The 25,921-nt window shown below is 38.7% G+C and overlaps 1 protein-coding gene across 3 annotated transcripts in view; it reads left to right on the top strand.

Moving 5' to 3' along the window:
* Positions 1-17,311, top strand: part of Chrm2 (cholinergic receptor muscarinic 2) — a 131,391-nt gene extending 114,080 nt beyond the window's left edge. For all 3 annotated transcript variants that reach the window (XM_076566519.1, XM_006996659.4, XM_015989982.3), the window contains one exon: positions 10,826-17,311. In XM_076566519.1, the coding sequence (XP_076422634.1) occupies positions 10,866-12,266 (1,401 nt within the window). In that variant the 5' untranslated portion in view covers positions 10,826-10,865 and the 3' untranslated portion in view covers positions 12,267-17,311. The remainder of the gene's footprint in view (positions 1-10,825) is intronic.
* Positions 17,312-25,921: the final 8,610 nt, after the last annotated feature.

Genomic DNA, 25,921 nt, shown 5'->3' with positions numbered 1-25,921 from the left:
GTTTTTTATTTAACTAATAATACCTAAAAGAATAAAAGGAAAAGCACTGAGTAGAGCAGATCAAACCGTCAACTTTCAGCTTTACAATGGACTTTGAAAGCTACCAAACAAGGGAAAAACCAGAGGCAGGCTGCTCACAAGTCAGGTCCCTACATATAGACACAGAGTCAGGGACACTTTAGCATAAAGAACATAGGCTAAGAGAGTATCTACCTTTGAACAAGACCAAGCCAAACCAAATTTTAGCAAAAACGGCAGGATTTCCGGATGCCCCCCACAGCTGAAGAGTTGGTGGAAGGAGAACCATTCTGAGGGGTTGTGGCCACTGGTGGGTTTTCTAAGCTTCAGTTGTTGGTCCTAGACCCTTGTACATATGGGCACCACTAAAAGGATCTAGTGACTTATAAAGAGATGGCTAGATTTTTAAAAAGGAAAGACTAGAAAAGAAAGAAAGAAACAAAGAAAGGTAGATGTATGGAATAAGACTGAGAGGAGTTAGAAGAACAGTGGGTATGTGCAGATATAATCATCTCATTGTATAAACTTATGAAATTCTCAATAGGATAGAAAAGAGGTCCATCCTTGGTGCATGAGCAGCTTTTTGGAGCCCACCACCTATAGTGGAACACCTCACACAGTCTTGAGGCAGGGGGAGGGGCTTGGACTTGCCTCTACTGGATGTACCAGGCTCTGCCTCCTCCCCATGAGAGGACTTACCTTCTTGTAGGAAGGAATGGGGGTGGGCTGGGGGGAGAGGCTGGAGGGGCAGGAGGAGGAAAGAGGGACATTTGTGATTGGTATGTAAAATGAATAAAAAAATTCTTACTAAAAAAAAAAAGATGATCTAACATTGAATCTATCCTGAGAGCATTTATGTAAATATTCCCATTTTACTGGCCATCCATGAATCGTACATGAAGACAGGCTGAGGTTAAGATGGGTGCTGTCTTTGGGCACAGTACAGCTAATGATGGGGATTCTTAGTCCAAAATGGCCATTGGTGCTAAGTCGGTACCCCTTCTCAACTCAGCTGCAACCTAGTTACAGTTTCTGGGTTCTAGGCCCATGAGGCTATTCCTCTTGTCCTTGGAATTTAGCTATTTAATGTTTTAAACAAAATTAGGTTTCCTAGAGTGATAGTGGAAGAATAACATGGCGGCCGAGATTTGGCAATGGAGTCTGTGGAGCGGCTTTAAATACTTCATACGTGCCACATAAATTAAACATAGGGCAGACAATGAATGGACATTGAAGACAAAGACTTGGATAAAGAAATTAGAATTGGCTACAGAAATATGAATGAAAGAAAAGTCCTGAGGCTCCCCCACCCCTTCCAATACCAATGTCATTAGGGTGTGTATTCTTCATTTCATTTGGTCCAAGGTGTTTTCTTTCAATTAGTAAAACTGTTAAATGAAATGTTTAAAAAAAGTTGTTTCATTAAAAACATCACTTACATTGATATGCTAAATGTGAATCCAAGTTAATTTATGCATATTCATAAATCATGCTCTGCGTCTCATAGTTTGACTATGTGAAAATGTTTGATGTTTTCTTATTTGGTAGTTGGTAGCTGCTGGGGAAGGAAGAATCATTCTTCATTGATGGTGTGGTCAAAGACAGTTTTTAGTATTGGGGTTGGACGTAAAACTGTGAGGGGCTAATTTTTTTTCTTACCCCTTTAGAAAGAATAACTTTTCTAAGAGAATGCAGCTTTGAACTAAAACATAGGTTTACACTCAAATAATCTTTTTTGGATCTACAGGCATATTTTTTTTTAAAAGATTCACTGTCATTGCTTCAGACCTCTTGATCAGGAAGATATTAGTTATTAATTTTCATATGATAAAACCCAAGTGCTTGGAATGAGAGTGACTTTTTTTGAAACCTATGTTGAATGGAAGCAAATAAGAGAATACGACATTGAATTAACTCATGAAAAAAAATCAAATAGTTTTCTTAGGTTTGGGGGGCAATACAGAGTGCATGCGTGGTTCCTTTATGTTGCTTCCTCCTGTTATTCTGCACTTGTTTATTAGAACCACCTGTTCAATTATAATCAACTTAATCACAGTGACTGAGTGCCTGCAAGGAGCCTACTTCATTATGTCCCTATAAAAATTGTGAGTGACACATTTTATTTTCTATGCCTATTAGATCACTTCGATATGAAAAGGGTTTCAATAGATCACATACCCAGCAAAGAAAAGAGATAGCCTTCTTTTTTAGGTTTTGCTAAGCTAAAGCTTTAACTACCACATCCACAAACACATCACAGTCATCTATAAATAGAAGTTGCCGGAAGAAGAGTTGTGTCACCCTTACAAAGTGAGAAGCCAGCCTTTTGTGGGCACCTCCCATAGCTAGATAACCAGGACCTTCTCTACTGTCTCCCTCAAAAGGAAAGACACACCAGACCCAAGATGTTCTTCACGTCTGGGCATTGCTTGTAGAAGGACAGCTGTGTGGCCCGAAAGTCCCCTTTCTATAGTGTGCTGTCGTGCCGCACTGATCCTTCCTGGGAGCCTTTCCTGTCTAGAGCCTTTATAATAACAGGAAGCCTGTCTTGTTTCCCTTTCATACCTGTCACAATCCTCCCCTACTCAGCAGCGACTCAACATGTGTGTGCATACACATGTATACACACAGTGGTCAGGTGAAGACTGGGGGAAATCTAGCTCCTCACCTGCTGCCACCTCGAGATGTGCTACAGGCTAAGTAATTGTAAACATGTACACTAACCTTTTAAAAGGTCTACCTGTGCACGCTCCCGTCTCATCTCAGCAGAGAAACATACTAAGCCTGCTTTGTCTGGTAATACAACGATGCTGCTAAAAACTTGCTTTCGACCAGACTTGAACATTTGCTCCCATCCATTTTCCAACCATGCACTGGAAGATATTTCCTTATCAGGCATTGCTTATGAATGGAAATGGTAATTCAATGCCAATATATGAGTTTTCCAGTTTATTTTTGTTTTGTTTTTTTGTTTGTTTGGGTTTTTTTTTTTTTGGAGACAGTCTCACTGTGTAACTCTGGATGGCTTATAGCTCCTTATATTGATGAAACTGGCCTTGAAATCAAAGATATTTATCTGCTTTTGCCTCCTGTATGGTAGAATTAAAGGCATGTACAATTATTCCTTGCATAAACTGCTCAATTTTTAGCAATCATTTACAACATGGCATGATGGAGATGAAGGCAAATAACTTCTACTTGGCCTATTTCCAAGCCCAGATGGTACAGTTCAAGAAAACAAGTGTCATTTCTGTCATATCTTTCATCTTGGGCTCAGTCAACACAAAAGTTGTCTCTTAGAGAAAGGTGAAGGTTAGGGGTTTGTACTTATTAGTACAAAGCTCAGGTTTCAAGAAAAACATGATGTCGAAGAGTGTTTGGAGAGACTGGAGGTGAAGGAGGCTGGGAGTTCAGCTCAACAGGCCAGTCACTTAGGGTGCACAAGACCCTGGCTTCAATTCTCAGCATTGCAAAAATAACTAAAACAAACAAACAGAGTCTGGAGGCAAAGGGTAGGGGGGTCAGGGACACTTAGATATTTAAATAGTTTTGAACTAAGGTGAAGGGAAAGGGGAGGACATCAGAGGAGAAAGGATTGGAGAAATTGGATGCCATACTGTATTACATATATTTAATGACGATGTAATTCTCCCGCATCATCAATAAGAAATGGTTTTATTTCAAGCAGTTAGGAGAATTGACTACTCTGGTTTCAAACATAGATGTCTCCATTCTTTCTGACCAACTTGCTTTCTATTGGGACTCTAAATTAGTGCTTTAGATACACAAATCTTTGCTGACTCGATGCATCTTTTTATGTCCCTTCATCTGAATTGCTATTCGATCATTTAGTAAAAACTTTAATCTTCTCAATGCTCTTGGGTTTCACATTTTTGTGAGATAACACTGTGGTCATTTTGCTGAGTTCTTGAAATAGGCTGCAATCAGGCTCTGGGGAAACAATCATTTCGTGTTTCGATTGGAAACAATAAAAATAGTTGCTGCCCATTACTTTGTATACTTCATTACTATTTTATTTTTATAGCCCCATTGACTCTGGTATGAATCATAGGGCTCTGAGGCAGGTGTCATTTTGTCATTGAAAAGTGGGAGGATCCAAAGTTTGGATTTTTGGAGGTAAATTCATTCCTGTGGGCTCCACACAGCTCCATTCTAGGGATAGCAGCTAGAAGACTGATCATGACTCGGCTCTACATGCCTGTTTTTCCTGTTTTTCCAATGGTAATAAACATTAAAGCCAAGTCTATGAAACAAAAACTACTCATTTGTACTTTTCATAGAAATGTGCATTTTTTGTGGAAAGAGTAGTAGGTTACACTGATGAGTAAGGCTTCCTTTCTCTTCATAAACCCTGTTCCCTGAGACACACTTATAATAAGTATGTGCCTAAGGATAATTGAGAGTCTTACTCTCTAACCAGTTATTGCAAATTGTGCTCTCCAAGCTTTCCATTGTACTCATAGGAATGGGTACACATACACTTGTATGTGTACTGTTTACTCTGTGCACAATCTCTGATAACATTTATCCATTTCCTGGTTGCCATGGTCTACCCTTCAAGGACAACATAAAAAACTTCTTACTATTGCTAAATGGAATTCCTTCTTGTCTCCCAAGGTCTGTGTCCTTGACCTACAACCCAAAGTTGTATGTTGACACATGCTCCATCTCATCTCCCAATAGAAGGCATGTACATTCTGGCAAATTCTCCCTAAAGGAGGGTGTTGTTTGGAATGGCTCAGCTTCTTGAGAACAACAGCTTTCATTCTAGAATTTTCTATCAGGCTTATAATAAGCCTCAATTCCTCTGCAAATTTGATTCGCATTTTTAATTCAAAGCAATGAATTAACTAATTTAGTGTTATTAAACCAGCATCCTGCCAACTTCAGGGGGAAAAAACCCTACAAAAACAAAATTTAAAAAGCCAGCTACACAGTTCCAGCATTTTAAGAGAAAGAGAAAGACGCAGATACAGCTGTGAAATCACACGCAACTTCCCCCAGCTCTGCAGCCACTGCTCCATTTCCTCCTCTGGTCTTCCTGGAGGGGGCCTAACAACCATTAGACACAGAGTTTCCTCTGATTGGATGTTTGATCTGGTCTACTCAGTGTAGTACATGTTTCCTGCTGTAGCTTTAGACCCATGCATTTTACTATAAATGAGTTGTACTTTCTTGAAACAGAAAAAAATTGTAAAACTATAGCTCTCAACTATCTCAGAGATCTGTTGAATTCAGTGCAGGAGAGGATGGAAGCCAATGTGCTTATCCATATGAGATGTGCTCTTCAAAAGCTAAAAGCCTGATCATTCCCTGGCTTCATTGTGCTTATGTATGTCCAGACCCCTTTTGTCTTTGGCAGAAAGAACACTGTGTGTGAATAATAACTAAAATAGGACTTACGTGAAGTGGGAAAGCTAGGATCCTAGTAAAACCACGGCTGCCACTCCTTCCCTGTTAGTCGTGACATTTTTCTAGGGTAAGTGGTGTTTACAATGTGTTTTGAAGAAGGGAAAAGATAGCATGGCTGACATGGACTAGAAGCTTGTCCCAGAATCACCAAGAATAGTATTACATTTGACAGGCAGCCAAACCCGCCAGCACGGTTACCCTGCAGTAAGCTTGTGCATAATCCTGATGTTTTTCACATTGAAAGAATTCATGAACTCTATGTGTACTGACGTGAGGATCAGAATGCTGTTTCAGCTGCTTTCACTCTTCCGTCATTTGCTCTTTTTTTCTCTTAAACAAAGTACAAAATATGCATGGATCTCAAAGGTACAGCAGCTTGAAACTATAGTATGTTTTCAGAATAGCTTTTTTTTTCTAACCCAATTTTTTGTATAATGCACATCTAGCAAAGTCTGCCATTTTGTGCTACAGTTTCCTAATGGGGAAAAACTCACACATTTCTTTGAGAGTATTTTTTGAGACATTTCATTTTAAAAAACATGTCAATTTAGTGTGGGTAAATAAGTGTGTGAGAGTTTTCTTTTATATCACGGAGCTTTCAGGTCCTTAAGTTCAAAGTCCTAGACCAGTGACCTCAAACCACTGCATTGCACTTCCCTGAGAAAAAAGTGATGGTACCTAGTCTGGAAAACTGCAAGGAAAGAGAGTCAGGCATCATGATGACAGGAAGGGAGCGAAGGGAAAGGAGATGAGCCGAGGGTATTTAGGGAAGATGTACCAAGGAGCCTTCTCTATTTATTTCGCTCTGTTCTGGCCAACCTTCCTCCCAGAGCCTTAAGCCTTGGCAAGTGGCCCCACATCTCTCCAGCTTCGTAGGTAGCTGGTGAGTCTCATCGGCAGTCTGTGTTACTCCTAGATTAGAAATCCCTCGTGGACGAGAACATGCCCTATTTTCTTTGGGCTCCCTTTCGTTCTTCACTTCCACCCCCACAGCCTCTGACGCCACTTGCGGACCTGCTCATCCCAGTGCTTCAGAAGACATTCTGGAACAAAGAGAAGCAAGGCTATCTTCACTGCAACTGCTGCTGCTCCAGTGAGATGCTGGAGTTGTGAGGAAGGAGGGGTACCCACACTGACTCACAATGTCTTGGCTCAAAGGAAAAATCAGATTGAAGGGGAAATAAATGGAAATCCACTCCCTGTCTCTGCAACCCTGTCCCAGCACCCAGGAGGTGGAATATTAACACAGCCGGTTCCGAAGGACAGACTGCTCCATGATTCATCAGACAGTAAAAGTTAACAACACATAAGACAAAAACAAGTCGTGGCACCCTCAGTTGCATCAATATTAAACTGTGAGAAATACTACATTTCTCAGAGAACAGGGGCTTTGCTCCCTAACACTTCTAGAAATAAATGACTCCTTAGTTCTCTCTCTTCTCTTCTCTCTCTCTCTCTCTCTCTCTCTCTCTCTCTCTCTCTCTCTCTCTCTCTCTCTCTCTCAGTTTAGTTGGTCTTTAACTGTGTTGATGGCAAAAAAAGCATGCTTAATGTCGGAATCCATGCTATTTATTAATTAGCGGGATTAAATGAGGGTTGCAAACTCTCCCACATCAGGAAGTAAAAGTCACATTTATAATATCATTGATCAGATTAACATACAGCATATTTGTTGATAAATACTACAAAGCAATAAAAATGAATAAGCTTTATCTGCATTTTAACCAATGATAACAAGACAGGAAACTGAGTTTTCCATATGATCACCTGTTAACCACTCACTGGGTAGAGCCTTGTCTCCATGACATTCTGATGCTTTCTGTGTTGCCCCATCAACTCAACCTTATTTCATATTTTCTACAATAGTATTTTGCCCTGAAAGCCCTGTGTATAATATGATATTGTCAGGACAAACTTTGAAGCATCTCAGAGCATACTGTTGTATTTATCCCTCATATATACTAAAGGTTGACAACTGTCAGTCATGAGGATGTTTGTGACATTATTCTTTCCTACCCTGCTCTCAAATCCACGACTTGTTCGGCAATTATTTCTCTCTCTCTCTCTCTCTCTCTCTCTCTCTCTCTCTCTCTCTCTCTCTCTCTCTCTCTCTCTCTCTGTTGCTTGTCCATACATATGTTTAAGCTGAACACTTGGGACTGGATAACCTATCAGGGAATTCAGGAAACGGATTTCCCCTCCATTAGCAGTCCATGGATTAGATTTTCCTGACTTTCTTTCCATTCTTCTAAAGCACTTGGTCAAGGCGAGACAGAGTAAAATTAAGGAGATAACAGGTGTCAGGTAGACCTGAATGTAAATCGGGCACTAACTCTCCACACCTCTGACCAATGTCAACTTTACAAATAGAAAAGTGAGATGAATAGTTTTTAGGCTCTTAACAATTTTATAAATTAGCAAATAAAACCTTGCAATACTTAGGTTGCTCACACATTGACTGATCAATTCATGCAGGTCATTCCACCTTGGATTCAGTTTTGAAAGGGCTGCTACAATGGGTGTGTTGCCCCATCCAGGCATAAATCGCATTTGTATTATTTAATTCTCCACTCCAGTCTAGTACATATCAGAATTTACTTTTTATAGCTATAATTAATTTTCTCCATAACAGTTTAAAAAAATGGTGTCACTATTTAGAACTATAGTGTCCCCGAGTGGATGTGAGTGAATTGTGAAAGGGCATTTTTCAATTCATTTGGGGATACACTGGCTGTGGTGTGTGTGTGTGTGTGTGTGTGTGTGTGTGTGTGTGTGTGTGTGTGTGTGTTCCTTTGTGATGGAAACCTGGGTCTTTCAGATGCTATGCAGGTACTCTAGAACTGAGCTACCTCTGCTTCCCCATCCAACATTTTGGTGATATAATTTTGTAGTGATTAATTTTAGAACAATGTTTAAAACTGCAAATGCCACATGTTATATGTGTCAAACCCCACTTACTAATTCCAAGCTTTAATATCAGCATCTCCCCTCAAAGATGCAGTACTGGTCTGTACATGATTCTCACATTTTTTTTTTTTTTATAAATCAAGGACCCAACTCCATATCTGGAAACCAGGCTTAATCTTGCAGGTCATTGGTGTTTGCAAATGATTTCGGCTAATGGGAGTATTTTTAGATAAGCAGTGTTATTAATTTGTAAGAGTCTGCATCGAGTGCCACTAGTTTGAATCTCAAGTCATTTTACTCTTTGATCCTTAGATCGATATGTGTCATAAAAACACCAGCCACGGCAGGACTTGTTCTGAAGAGTCATTATGCGCACAATATGCTAATTGTCCTTTTGATGATTTTCTTGATAACACTGTTGTTGACAGTTTGCTATCATTGATAATGAGAATTTATTACTTCTACCCCTCCATTCTACCCCATGCCTTCCCATTCATACTCAGTTCAAACACACAGAGACTCATCCTTTTCTGTTAGCTGCTATGAAAGGTTAAGAGAGGTGATTAATTTACATCTGCTTGGCAGGTTTAAATATTTAAAAGCACATGTCTAATGCTTAGCCTTTAGAGACTATCATTCAGGGACATAATATCACTTTAATCCTCACCACAATGCTGAAAAAGAGTTTAAGAAGAAATGGAAATAAAGTTCATTGAATTTAACAGCAAACTCAGAAATACGTGGCTAATAATTTAAAAATGACCTGAGTACCCAAACTTTGTGAAGAAAACATAGAACCATGTATGTTTCTCTCTGCTATGTATACAAAGGAACTAGGTGAAGAAAAGTTTTTTTTTTTCTCATGCTTTCAAAATACATGCAGAATCTTGTTAGAAACTAGGTTGCCGAGTACCACATATGCATTTACCATATGCTTTGAAGTTCATCCACACTGTGAACATCTTCATTTGTGATGTAATCTTATTGCTTTAATGACATCAGAAATTTGGGGAACAGAAGTAGTGAGGGAGAGGTTGGTGGAAGCCAGTTGTCATCTGTCATAGAAGAGAAACAACCCTACATAGTGTGTATATCCTGTTGGAAGAAAGGATGTTCCTGCTTAAAATACTTGTACTTGCTTCTAAGTGACGTGTCTTCCATTTTTACACCTTCATTATCAAAGTCTAGTAGGGTACCTCTGAAAATTCCTGAGTTTCAATAGTGGCTGTATTTCACATCACATAGAGTTTCCAGTGTTCAATGTGGATAAAGATCCCAGACCCACTAAGCAATCTGTCTTAAGTAGAAACCGCTAACAACCTCTGCATCTACAACATCATTATGCTGTTACTCAGTAATTTTTCATTAAGTGCAATTCTTCAAAAGAGAAGGGAGGCAGAGGGAGGTTATCATAAAAAGTATGAAGTCAGGTGCTGACATTAGTTGTAAATTGTTTACTCACTTTCCTAGTGATAAAGAAGTTCCTTAAACTCTTATCATCTCAACTTTCTTCTTTTAACAAGAGAGATGATACAATCAATTGCAAAGACTTTCTGTAACCCTTAATACTTACTGAGAAAACACAGATCTGAGAGACATAAGGCTGCATTTTATTTTATGATTTTTATTTAAAAGCAATTCATAACACGTGTAAACAAGAAGAAAGGAAAAAAAATGTAGCATGCCTCTCACTAATTTGATGTGTGTTACTATATCACTTTCTGCAGCCTCCTGGGCCATAGCCTCCTCTTCAGCAAAATAGAAGGTTGTCAAAGTATAGTTAAACAATAGATTTAACAGTGGTTTGAAGCAAAGACATTTGGAAAATGGTATAATAATGTCAATAGTAAGTGATAGTTCTTTTACAAGTTATGGAATTTTTGAAATTCTGGGGCTAAGTGAAGATGATTACAATTGTAAAACAGAACTGAGAAAAACAAATTCACTTTGGTTGGGTGCACTGGCTAGTATATTGTCTTTTTATCACTACCATCATCAATATTAATAAGGAAATGGCACAAGCTGCCAGAAGGAAAGGTGTTATTGACTATAGAAGTTACACATACAGTTTTATGTTCTGTCCCAATATATTGTCTCTCAGTGGTTTATTAATTTTTATTTCAAAGTCAGAAGTTTCTGATTATTTTGGAAAGTTTTAGCTATGAATTTGGTTTAGTCATCTCAACTCATAAGGATTCATTGATATAAACAAACAGGCAGATAGACAGATACTCATATCTATATACGGAGTCACTCATGGCAGTATTGGATCATAAACATTGCCAACTATTAAGAAAATTTTCAGTCTTCCATCTAAAGTCTTTACCTCTTGGGTGGGTCAGACTGGATACAGTAAATATTCAGGATACAGAAGAATAACTGGGAACTTTTTCAAAAGGAACGAATCTGATGTGTTTTGAAGTAATATTTATATTATAGTTGTTAACTTCATTCTATTTCCCTGCAGGTTTAAATGTTTATTTGGACACTTGGCTACTGAACACAAAATGAATAACTCAACAAACTCATCTAACAATGGCTTGGCTATTACCAGTCCTTACAAGACATTTGAAGTGGTATTTATTGTCCTTGTGGCTGGATCCCTCAGTCTGGTGACCATCATTGGGAACATCCTGGTCATGGTTTCCATTAAAGTCAACCGTCACCTTCAGACAGTCAACAATTACTTCTTGTTCAGCCTTGCTTGTGCTGACCTCATCATAGGTGTTTTCTCCATGAACTTGTATACCCTCTACACTGTGATTGGCTACTGGCCTTTGGGACCTGTAGTATGTGACCTTTGGCTAGCCTTGGACTATGTGGTCAGCAATGCTTCTGTTATGAATTTGCTCATCATCAGCTTTGATAGATACTTCTGTGTCACAAAACCTCTGACCTACCCAGTTAAGCGGACCACAAAAATGGCAGGCATGATGATTGCAGCTGCCTGGGTCCTTTCCTTCATTCTCTGGGCTCCAGCCATTCTCTTCTGGCAGTTCATCGTAGGGGTGAGAACTGTGGAGGACGGGGAGTGCTACATTCAGTTCTTTTCCAATGCCGCTGTCACCTTCGGCACTGCCATTGCAGCCTTCTACCTGCCTGTCATCATCATGACTGTGCTGTATTGGCATATATCCCGGGCAAGTAAGAGTAGGATAAAGAAGGAGAAGAAGGAACCTGTGGCCAACCAAGATCCGGTATCTCCAAGTCTGGTGCAAGGAAGAATTGTAAAGCCGAACAACAACAACATGCCAGGTGGTGACGGTGGCTTAGAGCACAACAAAATCCAAAATGGCAAGGCTCCCCGGGATGGTGTGACTGAAAACTGTGTTCAGGGGGAGGAGAAGGAGAGCTCAAATGACTCCACCTCCGTCAGTGCTGTCGCCTCCAATATGAGAGATGATGAAATCACCCAGGATGAAAACACAGTTTCCACTTCCCTGGGCCATTCCAAAGATGACAACTCCAAGCAAACATGCATCAAAATCGTCACCAAGACCCAAAAAGGTGACTCGTGCACCCCAACAAGTACCACTGTAGAACTAGTTGGGTCCTCGGGTCAAAATGGGGATGAAAAGCAGAACATTGTAGCACGCAAGATTGTGAAGATGACCAAGCAGCCTGCCAAAAAGAAGCCTCCTCCATCCCGGGAGAAGAAGGTGACCAGGACAATCCTGGCTATTCTGTTGGCTTTCATCATCACCTGGGCACCATATAACGTCATGGTGCTCATCAATACCTTCTGTGCGCCCTGCATCCCCAATACTGTGTGGACAATTGGCTACTGGCTCTGCTACATCAACAGCACCATCAATCCTGCCTGCTATGCACTTTGTAATGCCACCTTCAAAAAGACTTTCAAACACCTCCTCCTGTGTCACTACAAGAACATAGGCGCTACAAGGTAAAAGACCTTCACAAAGGAAGCACGGTGGCCGCGTGGGGCCTGGGAAGAAGAACAGAGACAAGAAAGCCGTCTGTTGATAGCAATCTGCCATTGCACTTTACAGACTTACTACAAATGTGCAGTTAGGGCACTCTAAAGTGACACTCTCACCGTGCCCATGCTTCAGTTTGAAAAATAAAAAATGAGTGAACTTGGACCTTATAAACGCTGTCAGTTTAGGAGACAATGAAAGAGACACAAAGAAATTGTGGATCTAAGAAACAATCTGTGCTGTCTCCTACTCTCTTGAAGAAGGGCTTCTGAATCTGCAATTTCATGTCTCTGCACAAGAATAACCTTGTTGGTTTTTTCTTTCTGTTGTCCCGATGTGTCTAGATGAGGAAGAAATGTCACATGCTACATGCTAACACAGAGACTTAGACATAAAGAAGCAGACACGCAATGAGTGATATGAAGAAAGAAAATCAAATAGGATGCAGAGATGATCAGCAGAGCATTGAGCATATTCTAGCCTATGCTGTGCTCTTTGAAGGATTTAAGGATATAATCACTGCTTATTTCTTCTCTCTTCTCCTTTCCCAACATGAAAAGCAAGAAAGCAAAACATTGAAAACCCAACTAGGTCATACTATTTTTTCTACTATTTTTGTAGTTTCTGGTTTTATATTGTGTATGGATAATACCCGCAGGACTTCTCCTAAATCTGGTCAGAGTCAACCATAAAAATGGGCACTCTGCCTCTTCCCACTGTGTCCTTGCATTGTTTGAAAGTGTACGAACCTGTAAGGTTTTCCTTCTCTTGAGCTCCTTTGTGTGGAATATTTTCACCCATCTGATTTTCTTCTAAACTAACCTATTTTAACAGATTAATCTGCCTAAGACATAAATATGCTTGGGAAACCAAAGTCATTTAAAATTAAATTTTAATCACTTTACAAAATGGTCAGTCTAGTTGGGGAAAGCTCGCTGAGGCCAGACGAAGTTTAAGATGAGAAGACAGAAGGTCAGAAGTGCCGTCTGTTTTGAACGCAAACCTGCCTGCCCCATGTGCCTGACCATGTTACAGTGTACAATACGAACTCCTGACTTTGTCGGCAGGAATACAACGCTGCTTCACTCATTCGGAATCTTAAACAAGATTAGTTTACTGTGTCAACCCCAAGAGGAAAAGACCTTATAGTCCATGTCTGTTAGCAGATGATATCCAAATTATACTCAAATGAGGTTTTCTATAGCCATGCTAAGACACAGGGTTGGGGAAAGGGCCATGCAAAAAACATTTACTGATATTACATGTTCTTCAGATTGTCTTCAAATCTCTGCAAGATTATATCGCTTCAAAATTCTCTAACCAGGAGAGTTATATTAATCTTTGTGGCATAAATACAGTGGATAACCAAACAGAAGCAAAATATGCCCACAGAATCTGATGGGAGAGTTTATGTGGTTCTTGCCATGCCATTTTTTTCACTCTATAAACTGACCACAAATAGCTGTCACGGAAACGATTACTAAAGGATAACATTAAACAGATAATGTCTGTGTAGGAAATCCACCCTTGATACACTAAATAAATACAGAATTATATCAATTCACATTTAACTAGTTATCTTTGTCTCCGGATGTTTTCTCCCATTATATGCTATGGTCTTCCAATCAGATTTTCTAAGTGTGAGCCTAATGGATAGAAATTAAAGTTACAAAATTCCTTTCCTAAGTTCAGTTTTCACTGATGGGCTTTGATTCCTTCTCTGCCCATCCCATGAGTGCTACATGGCAAATTGATCAGTATGAAGTCCTAAAAGTTATTAGAGTTATTGTGTCTGATTGCACATCAGCAGCATCTCAGCAAGTGGGAGACAGGGGATATAACAACAGCAACAAAAATATTGTAAGTTAATAAGAAGCAAATTGCTAACAATGTATGTATTTATCCTTTATGAACATAACTTCTTCTTTGAGTAATTTCAGTTGTGTTTACCTCAAAAATCTTTTATGTGTAAAATATAGCATTGGTTCAGATTAATTTAGTCTATAATTAGTTGATGGAATTCCTTTAGTTCAGAATTAGTAACATGTAAATTTTGAGTTTTAAGACCACATTTACTTTTATGTTGTTTCTTCAACTAGATGAGTGGAGAGGGCTTCATTCCAATGGGCTTCTTGGTTTCCTGTAAGAAAAATGATCCACTGGCTGACTTTCATCTTTAAGTGTTATATACTGTTGTGATGCAAACATGGCTTCCATTGGAACCACCACTTTGGAGGTCAAAATTCAGTGTTTGTCTCTGTTTGCTTTAAGCCCAACCCACCATGAGCCAATCTTTGTCTTGCTCTGTGTCTCTATTGTATTCTTCCCTTGATTCAGTCTATGCCTGACAATTTGCCACAGCTTCCACAACTTTATTAAAAAGAGAAACTGTCAAATTCAAGAAAAGAACAAAGATAGGCCAAGGTACCATGGAAACCTTCTCTATCAGAATCAGAAGATAAGAGGATATTGACATCATTGGAGTGAGACTGTCTTCAAACACCTGTCTCCATTGTCCCTGGCTTTGCTTGTTTTTATGACTCTCAAGCAGAGGCAATTTTCACCCTATGGACACTTAGTGATATGTAGAGGCATTTTGATGGTCACAACTGGGAATAGGCATTTGTACAAAATGAGAAGGAGCTTTAAATGCTGCTGCACAGGTTATAATGCACAAGATAGGGTTCCTCACTGCCGCCCCTCCAAAGAAAATGATTTGGCTCAAAATGGCAATGGTACCAGGACTGAGAAAGACTGGCTTCCATTAAGGAGTTTCTGGAACTTGCTTTCTTAATCTTCCCTCATTAAAAAAAAAAAAAAAAAAGGATTAATGCAAATTGCTTCCTTGTTAGAATAAAGAAAAGCTCACTCATCAGCTATCAGAAACACTCCCTCACTGACTGTGGGATTTGAAATTCACAGATAAAAGCACATACATATAAAAACCAGCAGCTCTCACACACCTCCAGCACTGTGGCATCTGAATGTCTGGTTATGGCATCACAGATGCTAGTTGAGAGGCTGCAGTATTGTCCATGAACATAGCTGCTTCCAGACCGATCAGTTTCTACTGGAAACATCTTTTTTCCCCCACACTAATGAAGAGCCTTTTAAAGAAACAATATGACTCATCTCCTTGCTTTCAGTGGAAATGTCAGTAACTGTCAATCCTTTATTTCTTTTCTCCTTGTAGCAATAATGTAAATATCCCAGAGTGATATTTTAAAAAGAGAAGATTAAGAGTATGAAAAGAGCCAGCTTATGTCTTGAGAAAAGAACTGATTGCCTCTTGACCAATTCATCATCCCCTTAATGACAGATCCCAAGTGTTGGGACAAGGTCACCAATTAGTAATCTACAAAGAATAAGATAAACCATCTGGCTTGATATATGGAGTCTAGAATCCCACATCCTCTACTGTTAACAACTCACTGCTTTTTGGTCCTGAAGAGATGGCACGAGGGGAGATTGGATTTAAAAATGATACCAACAGTTATTCAGCAATGCAGTCAACTTTTTTTCCTATTTAGTTCATTGACAGTTGCTCCCCTCCTCAATTTGATAAGATCTCTGTCGGCACCATAACACTGGTGTTGCAATTAGATTAGGAAGGCACCCACAGCTCGATAAACTTGTGCAACATGTATTCTTAGCATGTATATACAATGCCATTCCTCTCCAATAGGCTTCTCTTAAAAGGGTGCACGCTGTAGCATGAACTCTATGTATATTTAATATATCTTCCCATAATATGCTGTATGCTTCATATATATATTCTATAAATAAAATAAAATGTATAATAGAAATACATATTTCTGTATGCAAATAAATATATTATACACAAAATTGTTACAGGTACTCTGGTATATATGTTGTTTCATAGGATAAGAGTAGATTTAATGTGCTCCATTTTCAAAGAAAATCATAGTTTGCATCAAAGGAAGAGCTATAAGAGCAGCCAAACTCCTATCCACATTAATATTCAACTGATTTTTCATTGAGTGTCTGACACTGATTTTAGAGATCTCTTGAAGGAATACATTAATAAATCTTTCTGGTATCAGCCCATGTGAGAGCCACGATTTCTTTCCCTATGCCTGACAAGCTTGCAATGAGACCTTCCCAGCTGCTGTGGGTCCCACAGCTGTGTTGATCTCCTGTCTGATTGCCTGATGAGGCTGCAACCAACCCATTCTCAAAGAGTTGCACTCTCTTCCAAATTAACTGATTTTAGTGAAATGGAAAATAATCACACTGGGAGAGAAGGATGACCTTCAGAATGTTTTCTTTTCCCCTGACAAACAAGGTAAAGATGGTTCAGGCAGTGTGCTTCAAAAACCACTTTTTCAGCATGGGCTCAACCACACAGCCTCTCCTCCATGGCCTGCCAGAACACCTTAATGAACTACCAAATGACAGCTTTCCCAATGAAAATACATGGTTTGTTTCAGAGTGTCTAAACTCTCTCCACAGCAATCCCTTTCCTTTCTTCAGTGTCCATTGAACTATCGACGGTCCTCAGAACATGCCCATCCCCATAGCTTAAGTGTATTTTTATAAGGGGATACTGGTTGAACAATCTCAAGAAATATTTACATTTTAATTTGAAATATATACAAACATTGGACCCATTATTATAGTATAAACACCAAGGCATGCATTGTTAGAGACTATTTCAATTCATTTCAGTTTCATTTGTATCTCAGGACTTATGCTGGTGTCTTTTCATCAGCTCCATTTTACCCACATGACACAGTTAAATCACAGGAACAAAGTGACACTAAAGTCAAAACCAAAGGGACAAAATGGTGATTTCCCATTGGCTTCCTCTTGTTCCAGTGAAATACACTAGCTTCATATTCGAGAATTTGAGTGCTTTTTGTGGAAATGAGGTGTTGGATTCTGAACCTGGCTGAAGGCTGCAAACACTGACACAGAGAAAGCATCTTGTCATCATTTAGAAAGAATTGTTCCTGTCCTAACAGAAATCCAGTTATTTCAGACAAAAGAAACAACGTGGCAAGTGGTGGTATTTATTATTCAGTTAGTTCCTTAGGTGTCATTATTTGCTATTGTTTTTTTTTTTTTTGTTGTTGTTGTTGTTATTGTTGTGGTGTTTTAGTTTTTGTTTTTATTTAGAGCAGTGCAGGCTGGCCTTGGACCTGTGATTTCCTGCTTCAGACTCCTGAGGCATCACATGCAGCTCAACTCTTTATTTTATAAGCAACACCACCGAATGTCTGATTGTTGAATTCCTGAATAAGAAACTACAAAGAAAGACAAAGTAATGCGTATGTCTTATATCCTGAAATTTACCTATTTTCTCAAAGTATGTCTTTGAAATGGGAGTATAATTGAGGTTTTCTTGGAGGATTTAACATTGAGTACTTTTTAACACATTAGTGTAAAGTGGAGACATTGGGTGCCTCTGCTCAAAACAACAAGGGGTTGCAGAAATGAGTAGCAAATCTGGATAGTGGCTTCCTCGTCGCATAAAAAACAAAACTTAGCATGCACCTTCTAGTTTCTTCTCCCCTGTGATTCCTGTTCTCTTCACTGTCCTTGCTTATAAAGCAGGTGCTTTCTCTTGTGCCAATGTCTCCATTAGCACAATGATGTGTTGCACCAGGCACCAATGCACCTCTGGCATCATCTGGAAGCCTCATTGAACCCAGGTGGTTTACCCCTTGCCAGGGCTTTCAGGGGCCTGAGGTGAAGTGTGGGAATTTGTGTATCTAACACATTCTTGGGTCATTCTCGTGTAGATCACACTTGAAAGTGACTGTGGTCTAACAGGAATTGTCATGACTCGGCACAATAAACAGCAAGGCTTCTTCACATTTTAGACATGATCTCTATAAAGGGGAGTTGTTCTCGGATATAAGTTGGATGCTTGCTGACAAAGGGCTTCCCGTATTTCTTCTCTTGGGAGCCTTTTTTGTGCTGTTCACCCTAACACAGAGATTAAAAAACACCACATTGATAAATGCTTGAAGGACAACTGGGGGTTTGAAATTTAAACACAAATAAGGAGGACCTTGCTTCCTGTGGTAGCACTGCTAAAAACATACTTAAACATATTTTATATGAATTCCCAGATGATTTATTTTGGATGTATTATATATGGGAAACAGTCTTCAGGTGAGTTTTGAGAATGAATCATTCCATTAGAATTGCTGTCATGCAAAGAAACAATGCATCTAAAAATTAATTCATCAACTTCTCTTTATACACACTAACATTACATATGTATATATGTTATATATACATATATATGTATATAATCACTGTCTTAGATTTCTATTGCAGTGATAAAATCCCACGATCAAAAGTAACTAAAGGAGGAAATGATTTATTTGGTTTGCAGCTTATACTCCATCATTGAGGGAGAGCAGGAACTCAAGGTAGGAACCAGGAGGCAGGAACTAAAGCAGAGGCCATGTAGAAGTGCTGCTTACTGTCCTGCTCAGCTTGCTTTTTCTTATCACTCAGGACCATCTGCCCAGTGGTGGTACTGATCACAGTAGGCTAAGCCCTCCATATTAATCATTAATCAAGAAAATGGTCTACATCCTTGTCTACCGGCCAATCTGATGGAAGCATTTTCTTATTTGAGGTTTCTCTTCCCAGATATTTCTAGCTAGTGTCAACTTTATAAAACACTAACCAGAACAACTGACCTCTTATGAATTTGACCTGCCAATGTATTACTATTAAACCATAAAATTTATTTTTTGTTTATCCTCAAAATATCATGCTAATATTAATATCACAATATAAAACATACTAAACCTGAAAAGTCTGTCTTGAAATAAAACTCAAACACTTCAACAGATCAATCTCTTTAAAATATCCAGTCACTCTAAACCTCCAAATTCTCTCTAAAGCCCAGAGTCTTTCACGTGTGTGCTCTTATGACATCTTAAATATATATGCTTCTTTACTCCAACAAAGAAGAGCCAGGGCACAGTTACCATCAGATCAAAGCAAAATGGAAATTCAGCAGTGCTCTCAACATTCTTAAAATTTTCACACACCCACAAAAGAGCCCATTATTTTTTTCCCCCACAGGGAAAATTTAAAACTCCCTCCATAATCCTCCCCAAACCAACATTGCCATGCTTTTCACAGCAATCCCATTCCTTGTACCAATTTCTGTCTCAACTAGTTTTCCATTGCTGTGGAAAAAAAAAACGAACAACAAAAACAAACAACAAACAAACAAACAACAACAACAACAAAACACCATGACCAAAAGCAACCTTGAGAGGAGATTACAGCTTACAGAGCTCGGCAAAAGAAACCAAGACAGGAACTCAAGGTGGGAAGCTGGGGCCAGGAACTGAAGCAGGGAAGCCATGCTTGGTCCTCCTGACTTCGTCAGTCTGCTTTCTTACACCATCCAGGACCACGTGCCCAGAAGTGGCACCGCCCACAGCAGGCTGGGCTCTCCCACATCGGCCACTAGTCAAGAGAATGCCCTACGGACTTGCCTGCAGATGATCTAATGGCGCCATTCTCTCAACTGAAGTTCTACTTCCCAGATAACTCTAGCTAGTGTCAAATTTATAAAAAACTAATCAAGCTAACCACATAAGTGCAGGCACATAAAACATGTATATATTCACAAGAACAGACAATTTTCCTTGGGTTTCTTAGCAGTTCCCAGAGGCAAAACTTTTCTATAACTTCCAAAAGTATTTTTTAATTTTACTGTAAGAAGCACTGGACATTATGGCACCTATGTAGCATCAAAGAAAACATATACTCTTTCCTCTTTGCAATGTTATTAACTTAACTACTGAATAATTTTCTCATAGCTGTTAGAGTCACAGGAGTTTCAATCATGTATCTTCTACAACAGCTTTCCAGGCCTCTGCAGTCTACACTTCACTGTATCCCATGGATTGCCTTGGGTCATGGTGGAAAAACATATCTAGATCCACTTGACTTCCCAAATGCATAAGGATTCAGCATCTGTAGATACATCCTCAAAATGTAGCATCAACACCAGGAAACTGCATAATACGAACCACTTTACTGCCAGCTCAAATATCTTGAAGGGAGAGGAGGAAAATCTGATGATAATTTAGCATATACCCCTTACAGAAACTTTCTATTCTTTCTGACTCTCTAGCCGTAGATTGTATAGAATTCAGGAATGATTTTTACAGTAAATATACAAGCCAAACATAAGACATACATCTGCCATCTTGCTTAGCAAGTAAAATTACAGACAAACTTTTTTCTTGTCACATACTGCTTTTGGATAATTAAGAAAGTTTTCATTTAAACATCAGGTATTTGGTGACTGAATAAAGTCATTTTCTTTTTTTTGGTGATTTGGTGATTGGTCTAGATATTAACCACATTCTACATGACCTTATATGTAAGCAACAGAGAAAATATCACAGGGAATAAAATAAAGAGTGATGGCAATAAAAATTTGGAATTAAACAATGAGGCAATAAAAGGCTTAGAATGAAAAGTAGCTTATCCCTAAATTCTTCCAAAGGAATGACAACAAAGTTTTAACAGAACATCTCTTTCCCAGTTGGTTGTATTTTTTCTTATGTGCACATTCTTTCTTGATTTTTGGTATTTTTTGCTAGACCCTTTAAACTAAAGTGTTTTGAAGGTAATATTTGTAAATGTTTTGAAAAGCAATCTCAGAAGTTGATTTTCCTCAGTCTTGTTATCTGTTTATTTATTTTCGATGTTCTCACTTTGTAGCCCTGACAAGCCTGGAACTGGCTATGTAGACCAGGCTGTCCTTGAGTTTCCAAAGATCTGCCTCCCTAGTCCTAGGATTAAAGGTGTATACCAGGATACCTGGCCATTCATGCTAATTTTTAATTTGTGTTAAAGTTTGTCTTGCTATTTTCAAATGTAAACATTATTTTTAGAATTTATTAAAAATCACATAATTGCACACCATGCTTTAATGGGAAAAACAATATAGCAAAGACACAAAGAGTAAAGTACAACTTTTAAAAGTAATTCTGTTACAGGATGGTTTTCATATGTCATTATTTCTGAAACAAACAGACAAACATGTAATCCTTTTCCTCTTTGGTCTCATGAGCTCCCTCTCAGCTTGTTCCCAGTATAGAGGACAATTCCCATAGCCTTTAGATGAAGAGTCAGGACATACCACACATTGTGTGAAGGTGAATGAACCCAATTGTGAGATATGAATTTGTCACAATTAATTTTTCTTGGTCCAAAATCAGAAGGTAAAACTTACCAAGCCCTTTGATGAACAGAGAGTATGTGAGAAAATATCAGACACCCCAGAGAAGCAAGGAATAATCAAATTATTAAATTTCAGACAGATTGAAAAAGATTCTAATTTTTATAATTAGCTTACAGATGCCTGTTAGGAAGCCAAGTTTAAAAGACAAACATTGCTTTTTGGGCATGTAGAGGTTAAATATTCTATATTACTGACAGTTGTGGATTATTACTTTATACTAGCTACAAAGATTCCTAAATGCCTGTCATGGCAAAGGAAGGCAGTACCTGATTTTCTTCTACTACTTTGTGTGTTACGTATTCACTGCGGGGAAACATTCACTTAGTACAAATTCCACCATATAAATCTTATGATGAGATAATACTTTAAATGGATGTGAAGTCCAACTCACACAGTGAGATTATTTAATAACTGTACATGCTAGAAAATAAGGACATGCACTATTATAGAAGACCTGTTTTAAGTTCCTTCAATTATATGAGTATGGTTTCCATTAAGATATTTAACTATAATCCAAATTTATATATGCTTGATATTGAATATATATGGTATTTTTATGAATTCTGTTTAACTATACACAAATGTATATAATTACTTGCCTACAAAAATTTTCTTTACATGAGGAAAAGAACAAATGTAAGAGCCCAGTACTAGGAATTGAATGGAAAATTATTCACAAAAACAAGGACCAAAGTATGTACCAGTGGAAAATACTCTGCATACCAAAAGAGTGTTGGCTGAAGTGTTGATGATGCCTGTGTGTAACGACATTCCAACTTCCAAGTTCAGTGTGGGGTTCACAGTGTTGCCAAATACCAGAGAGGTCTGGAAAATAACAATGGTCTGTCATGTCCACAGATGTCATCCAGCCAAACTGCCCTTCTAATTGAAGCATTACAGAGTTAGAGACTATAAGTACCAAAGTAAAATATCATACATCCTTAACCAACCACATTCACCCAAATGAATCACTATGTTAGCATTCACTTGAGAATTCCATGGAAGTCATACTCCAAAAGCCCTTGGCATTCTTCTAGAAAGAATGCTGTCAGTTGCTGGTAGATAACTATTTCAGTGAGAGCAATTGGGAGCTTCGGCATGACCCTTGTAGACTTTCATTACACTTTCACTGTCTACTAGACAAAGACTGATCCAGGCTGTCCTTTCTACTCTGGGACCTATATTTCTGAAGTTCCTAACTTGTTGGGTGATGACATTCAGGCTCAGTCAACTCTCTAGAGCAGTGCTAGATGGGAGATATAGTGAGTGCAATTTCTATGGCTTTGTGCATTTCCAAATGAATTAACATTGGGACATTGATCTGGAATCCATCTTTTTATTCCAGACTTGAAGGGAACCCCAAACTCCAGAGAGACTAATACAAAATGTTCTGAAGCATATCTCAGCTCACTAGATTTTTGAAGCACCAGGGAGTCTCCAATCACATTGACTCACACACTCAAGTTTACGACAAGCTTAGATGCTTTGAGTCTTGTAGTACATCAAACCCTTATCACCCCTGATTCCAACATGAGAAATTTTCTGTAGTGTCCCTGGTACCTAAAGTCTAAGCTTCCAACTCCTGAGGGAGAAAACTCAAATTTATCATTGCTTCACTACCAGTGTTCTCCCATCCCATTGCCCACTCCTAGTGTCTTCAATAATCTCAATATCGATTATCATCCTACCTACGACTAAACTAAAGAATGCCATCACTTTTCCAGTCTTGTCTGTCACATACTGCAGCAGGCCAGTGTGAGCTGTTGCCTAATACATACATATACACATACCCTCAAGCACACGTCATCCAACACCACACTATTGATTTCTCACACAAAAACATTTCTACTGTGCTGGGGGTTTCTTTATCTTTTTTTTTTCTTTCTTTCTTTCTTTCTTTCTTTCTTTCTTTCTTTCTTTCTTTCTTTCTTTCTTTCTTTCTTTCTTTCTTCCTTCCTTCCTCCCTCCCTCCCTCCCTCCCTCCCTCCCTCTTTCTTTCTTTCTTTCTTTCTTTCTTTCTTCCTTTCTTCTTTAAACTTTCACCTATCCAGTTACACAGAAGAGAAACAAAGGCTTTGTCCCTATTTTTTATGCCACATACTTCAAATCCCTCTAATGAATCAAACTATATTTTTTTCCATTTCTACTGATAACACTGCACAATGGACACAGCCTTTCTGAATTCATCACATCCAGCCTGATCCTACCCCATCTGTCTTTTATCTGCAACCACAGCAGTCGTTTCAGAAAGCATTGGAACACATCACCTTCAGGATTAGAATCTATTATTGACATCATCTATGGACAAAGTCATTTATGGGACCTGCAATTCTTACAAGAGTTGAGCTGCTCCACCCCCCTTGTCCTACCCTCTTACCGTACCCCTATAAGACTCTTTGTTCTTGCCACATTGCTTCAAGCCATGCATGTGTGTATCATGTCCTGTACTGCCAAACACCTTTGAATGTGCTGCCAACAGTACTTTACCTAGACAGTTCTCCCAACCTATTAATACTCATTTTCCCTGACTTCTTTAACTACGTGAGATCCTCCACCATAACTCCTACCATGGCTTTCATAGCACAACTTTATTTATGTGTGAGTTTCTTTGAATAGATTTCATTTCTTCCTGTAGATTGTAAGCTGTACAGATACAAAGACAATGGCAGTATCTGCCCACCTAAGACATGGTGGACACTTAAATGCAGTCACTATTATTGTCCTTTCCAGCATTTTATTCTACATATTTGACCTTGGAAAAAGTAATTTAATTTTTATGTAAATATAAGCCATATTTATATGTGCAGCTGGCTCTCTATGCATCTGTGGATTCAGTAAACTGCAGAGAGAAAATATTTAAAAACATTCTGCATGTAGTTTTTTTCCATCTTTTCCCCCATAATACATACAACCACTTACACAGAATTTATACTGTATTAGACAAGCAATCTAGAAATGAGTTGAGGTATTTGCAAGACTTATGATAATTATATAAAAATACTAATGTGTTTTTATAAGCGGTTCCCATGCCCCTTCTGTAGCTGTTGAAAGACAGCTGTACATATCAGTGCCATAAATAGTTTACATTTATACAGGCAATAAGTTGAGGGTTAGAAGTAGCTGACTGAGTTGGTGAAGTTCCTAGCAGTGTGCCTAACAGAGAGGGCATCCAGTACTTGTTGCATAGTTAGGCATTGTGAATAGACCAAGGCTGTTATAGGAACCACAATGTTTGGTTTTCCAGACTGTATTTTGCAGAGTCCTAAATGTCCTGTATGCAAAGTTAGTGCTTTGCATCTGAGACATCTGAGTACTTGAGAACACCTTCTCAAAACAAAGAATTGACTCTGAAAAACCCAGAATGAAATTATCCTTTTTTTGAGACATGACCCAAATCTTTTAACTTAGAATATGACTGAATAATCTCACACATCCTGGTAATACAGTTACATACAGTTGATACTGATATAGCTAATTTTACATTAGGAACTCTAGATCTGGCAAAAATCATCTAAGATGTCATGGTACTAATTTGGCAGGTGGGGAACTGGAGGTTCATTGAGGTTAAGTCATTGCCCTGGACCATATCCAGTAAGTACAACAGCTAGAACCCAAATTTGAAAGTTGATGATTATAAACAGGAAGCATATGTAATATGGCTTGGCTTTGTTCTCTGGGTCCAGGTCAATAAGACTGACTCACACACACACACACACATACAGAGAGAAAAAGAGAAAGAGAGAAAAAAACAGATAGACAGACAGACAGAGACAGACAGAGACACAGAGACACACTGAGAGATTCACCCATACATACAGACACATGCATCCTTTTATCAAAGCTCACTAGTGCTTCAGGACAACTTTTTTCTTTGGTTTTGGTTTGTTTCCCTCCCTGAATTCTTCCTAAGTTTCCTACAGACTTTGAGAATTCTGTTGCTTCTTATAAGATTGGCTATTTTAACGGTAAATTTTTGGTTTCTTTATTATTTGTTTTGCTTTGTATTTGTTTTTTGTTGTTTTTGTTTTCTAAATAGGGTCTCACTCTATAATCGTAGACCAGACTGGCCTTGAGCTTATAGAAACCATTTTGTTTTATCCCCCCCAGCAATGATGATACAGGCATGATCCACCTTTTCCAGTTGACAGTAACGTTTATTTTTTTTAGTGTTCTTTAAAAACAATAAACAAGCGTATATACGTGTATCAATGCATGAGTTTGTGAGTGTATGAGTACATGTGCCTGTGTAGTCAAGAAGATGGTGTCAGATCCCCTGGATCTAGAGTTGCAGGTGGTTGTTAACTGCCCAGTGGGTGCTGGGAACTGAACCCAAGTCCTCCACATGAGCAGTACATGGTCTGAACCAATG

Source organism: Peromyscus maniculatus, chromosome 3 (genome assembly GCF_049852395.1).
Source record: "Peromyscus maniculatus bairdii isolate BWxNUB_F1_BW_parent chromosome 3, HU_Pman_BW_mat_3.1, whole genome shotgun sequence".
Classification (NCBI taxonomy): Eukaryota; Metazoa; Chordata; class Mammalia; order Rodentia; family Cricetidae; genus Peromyscus; species Peromyscus maniculatus.
Note: the sequence above shows the minus strand (reverse complement) of the source record. Positions and strands in the feature narration are given on the sequence as shown.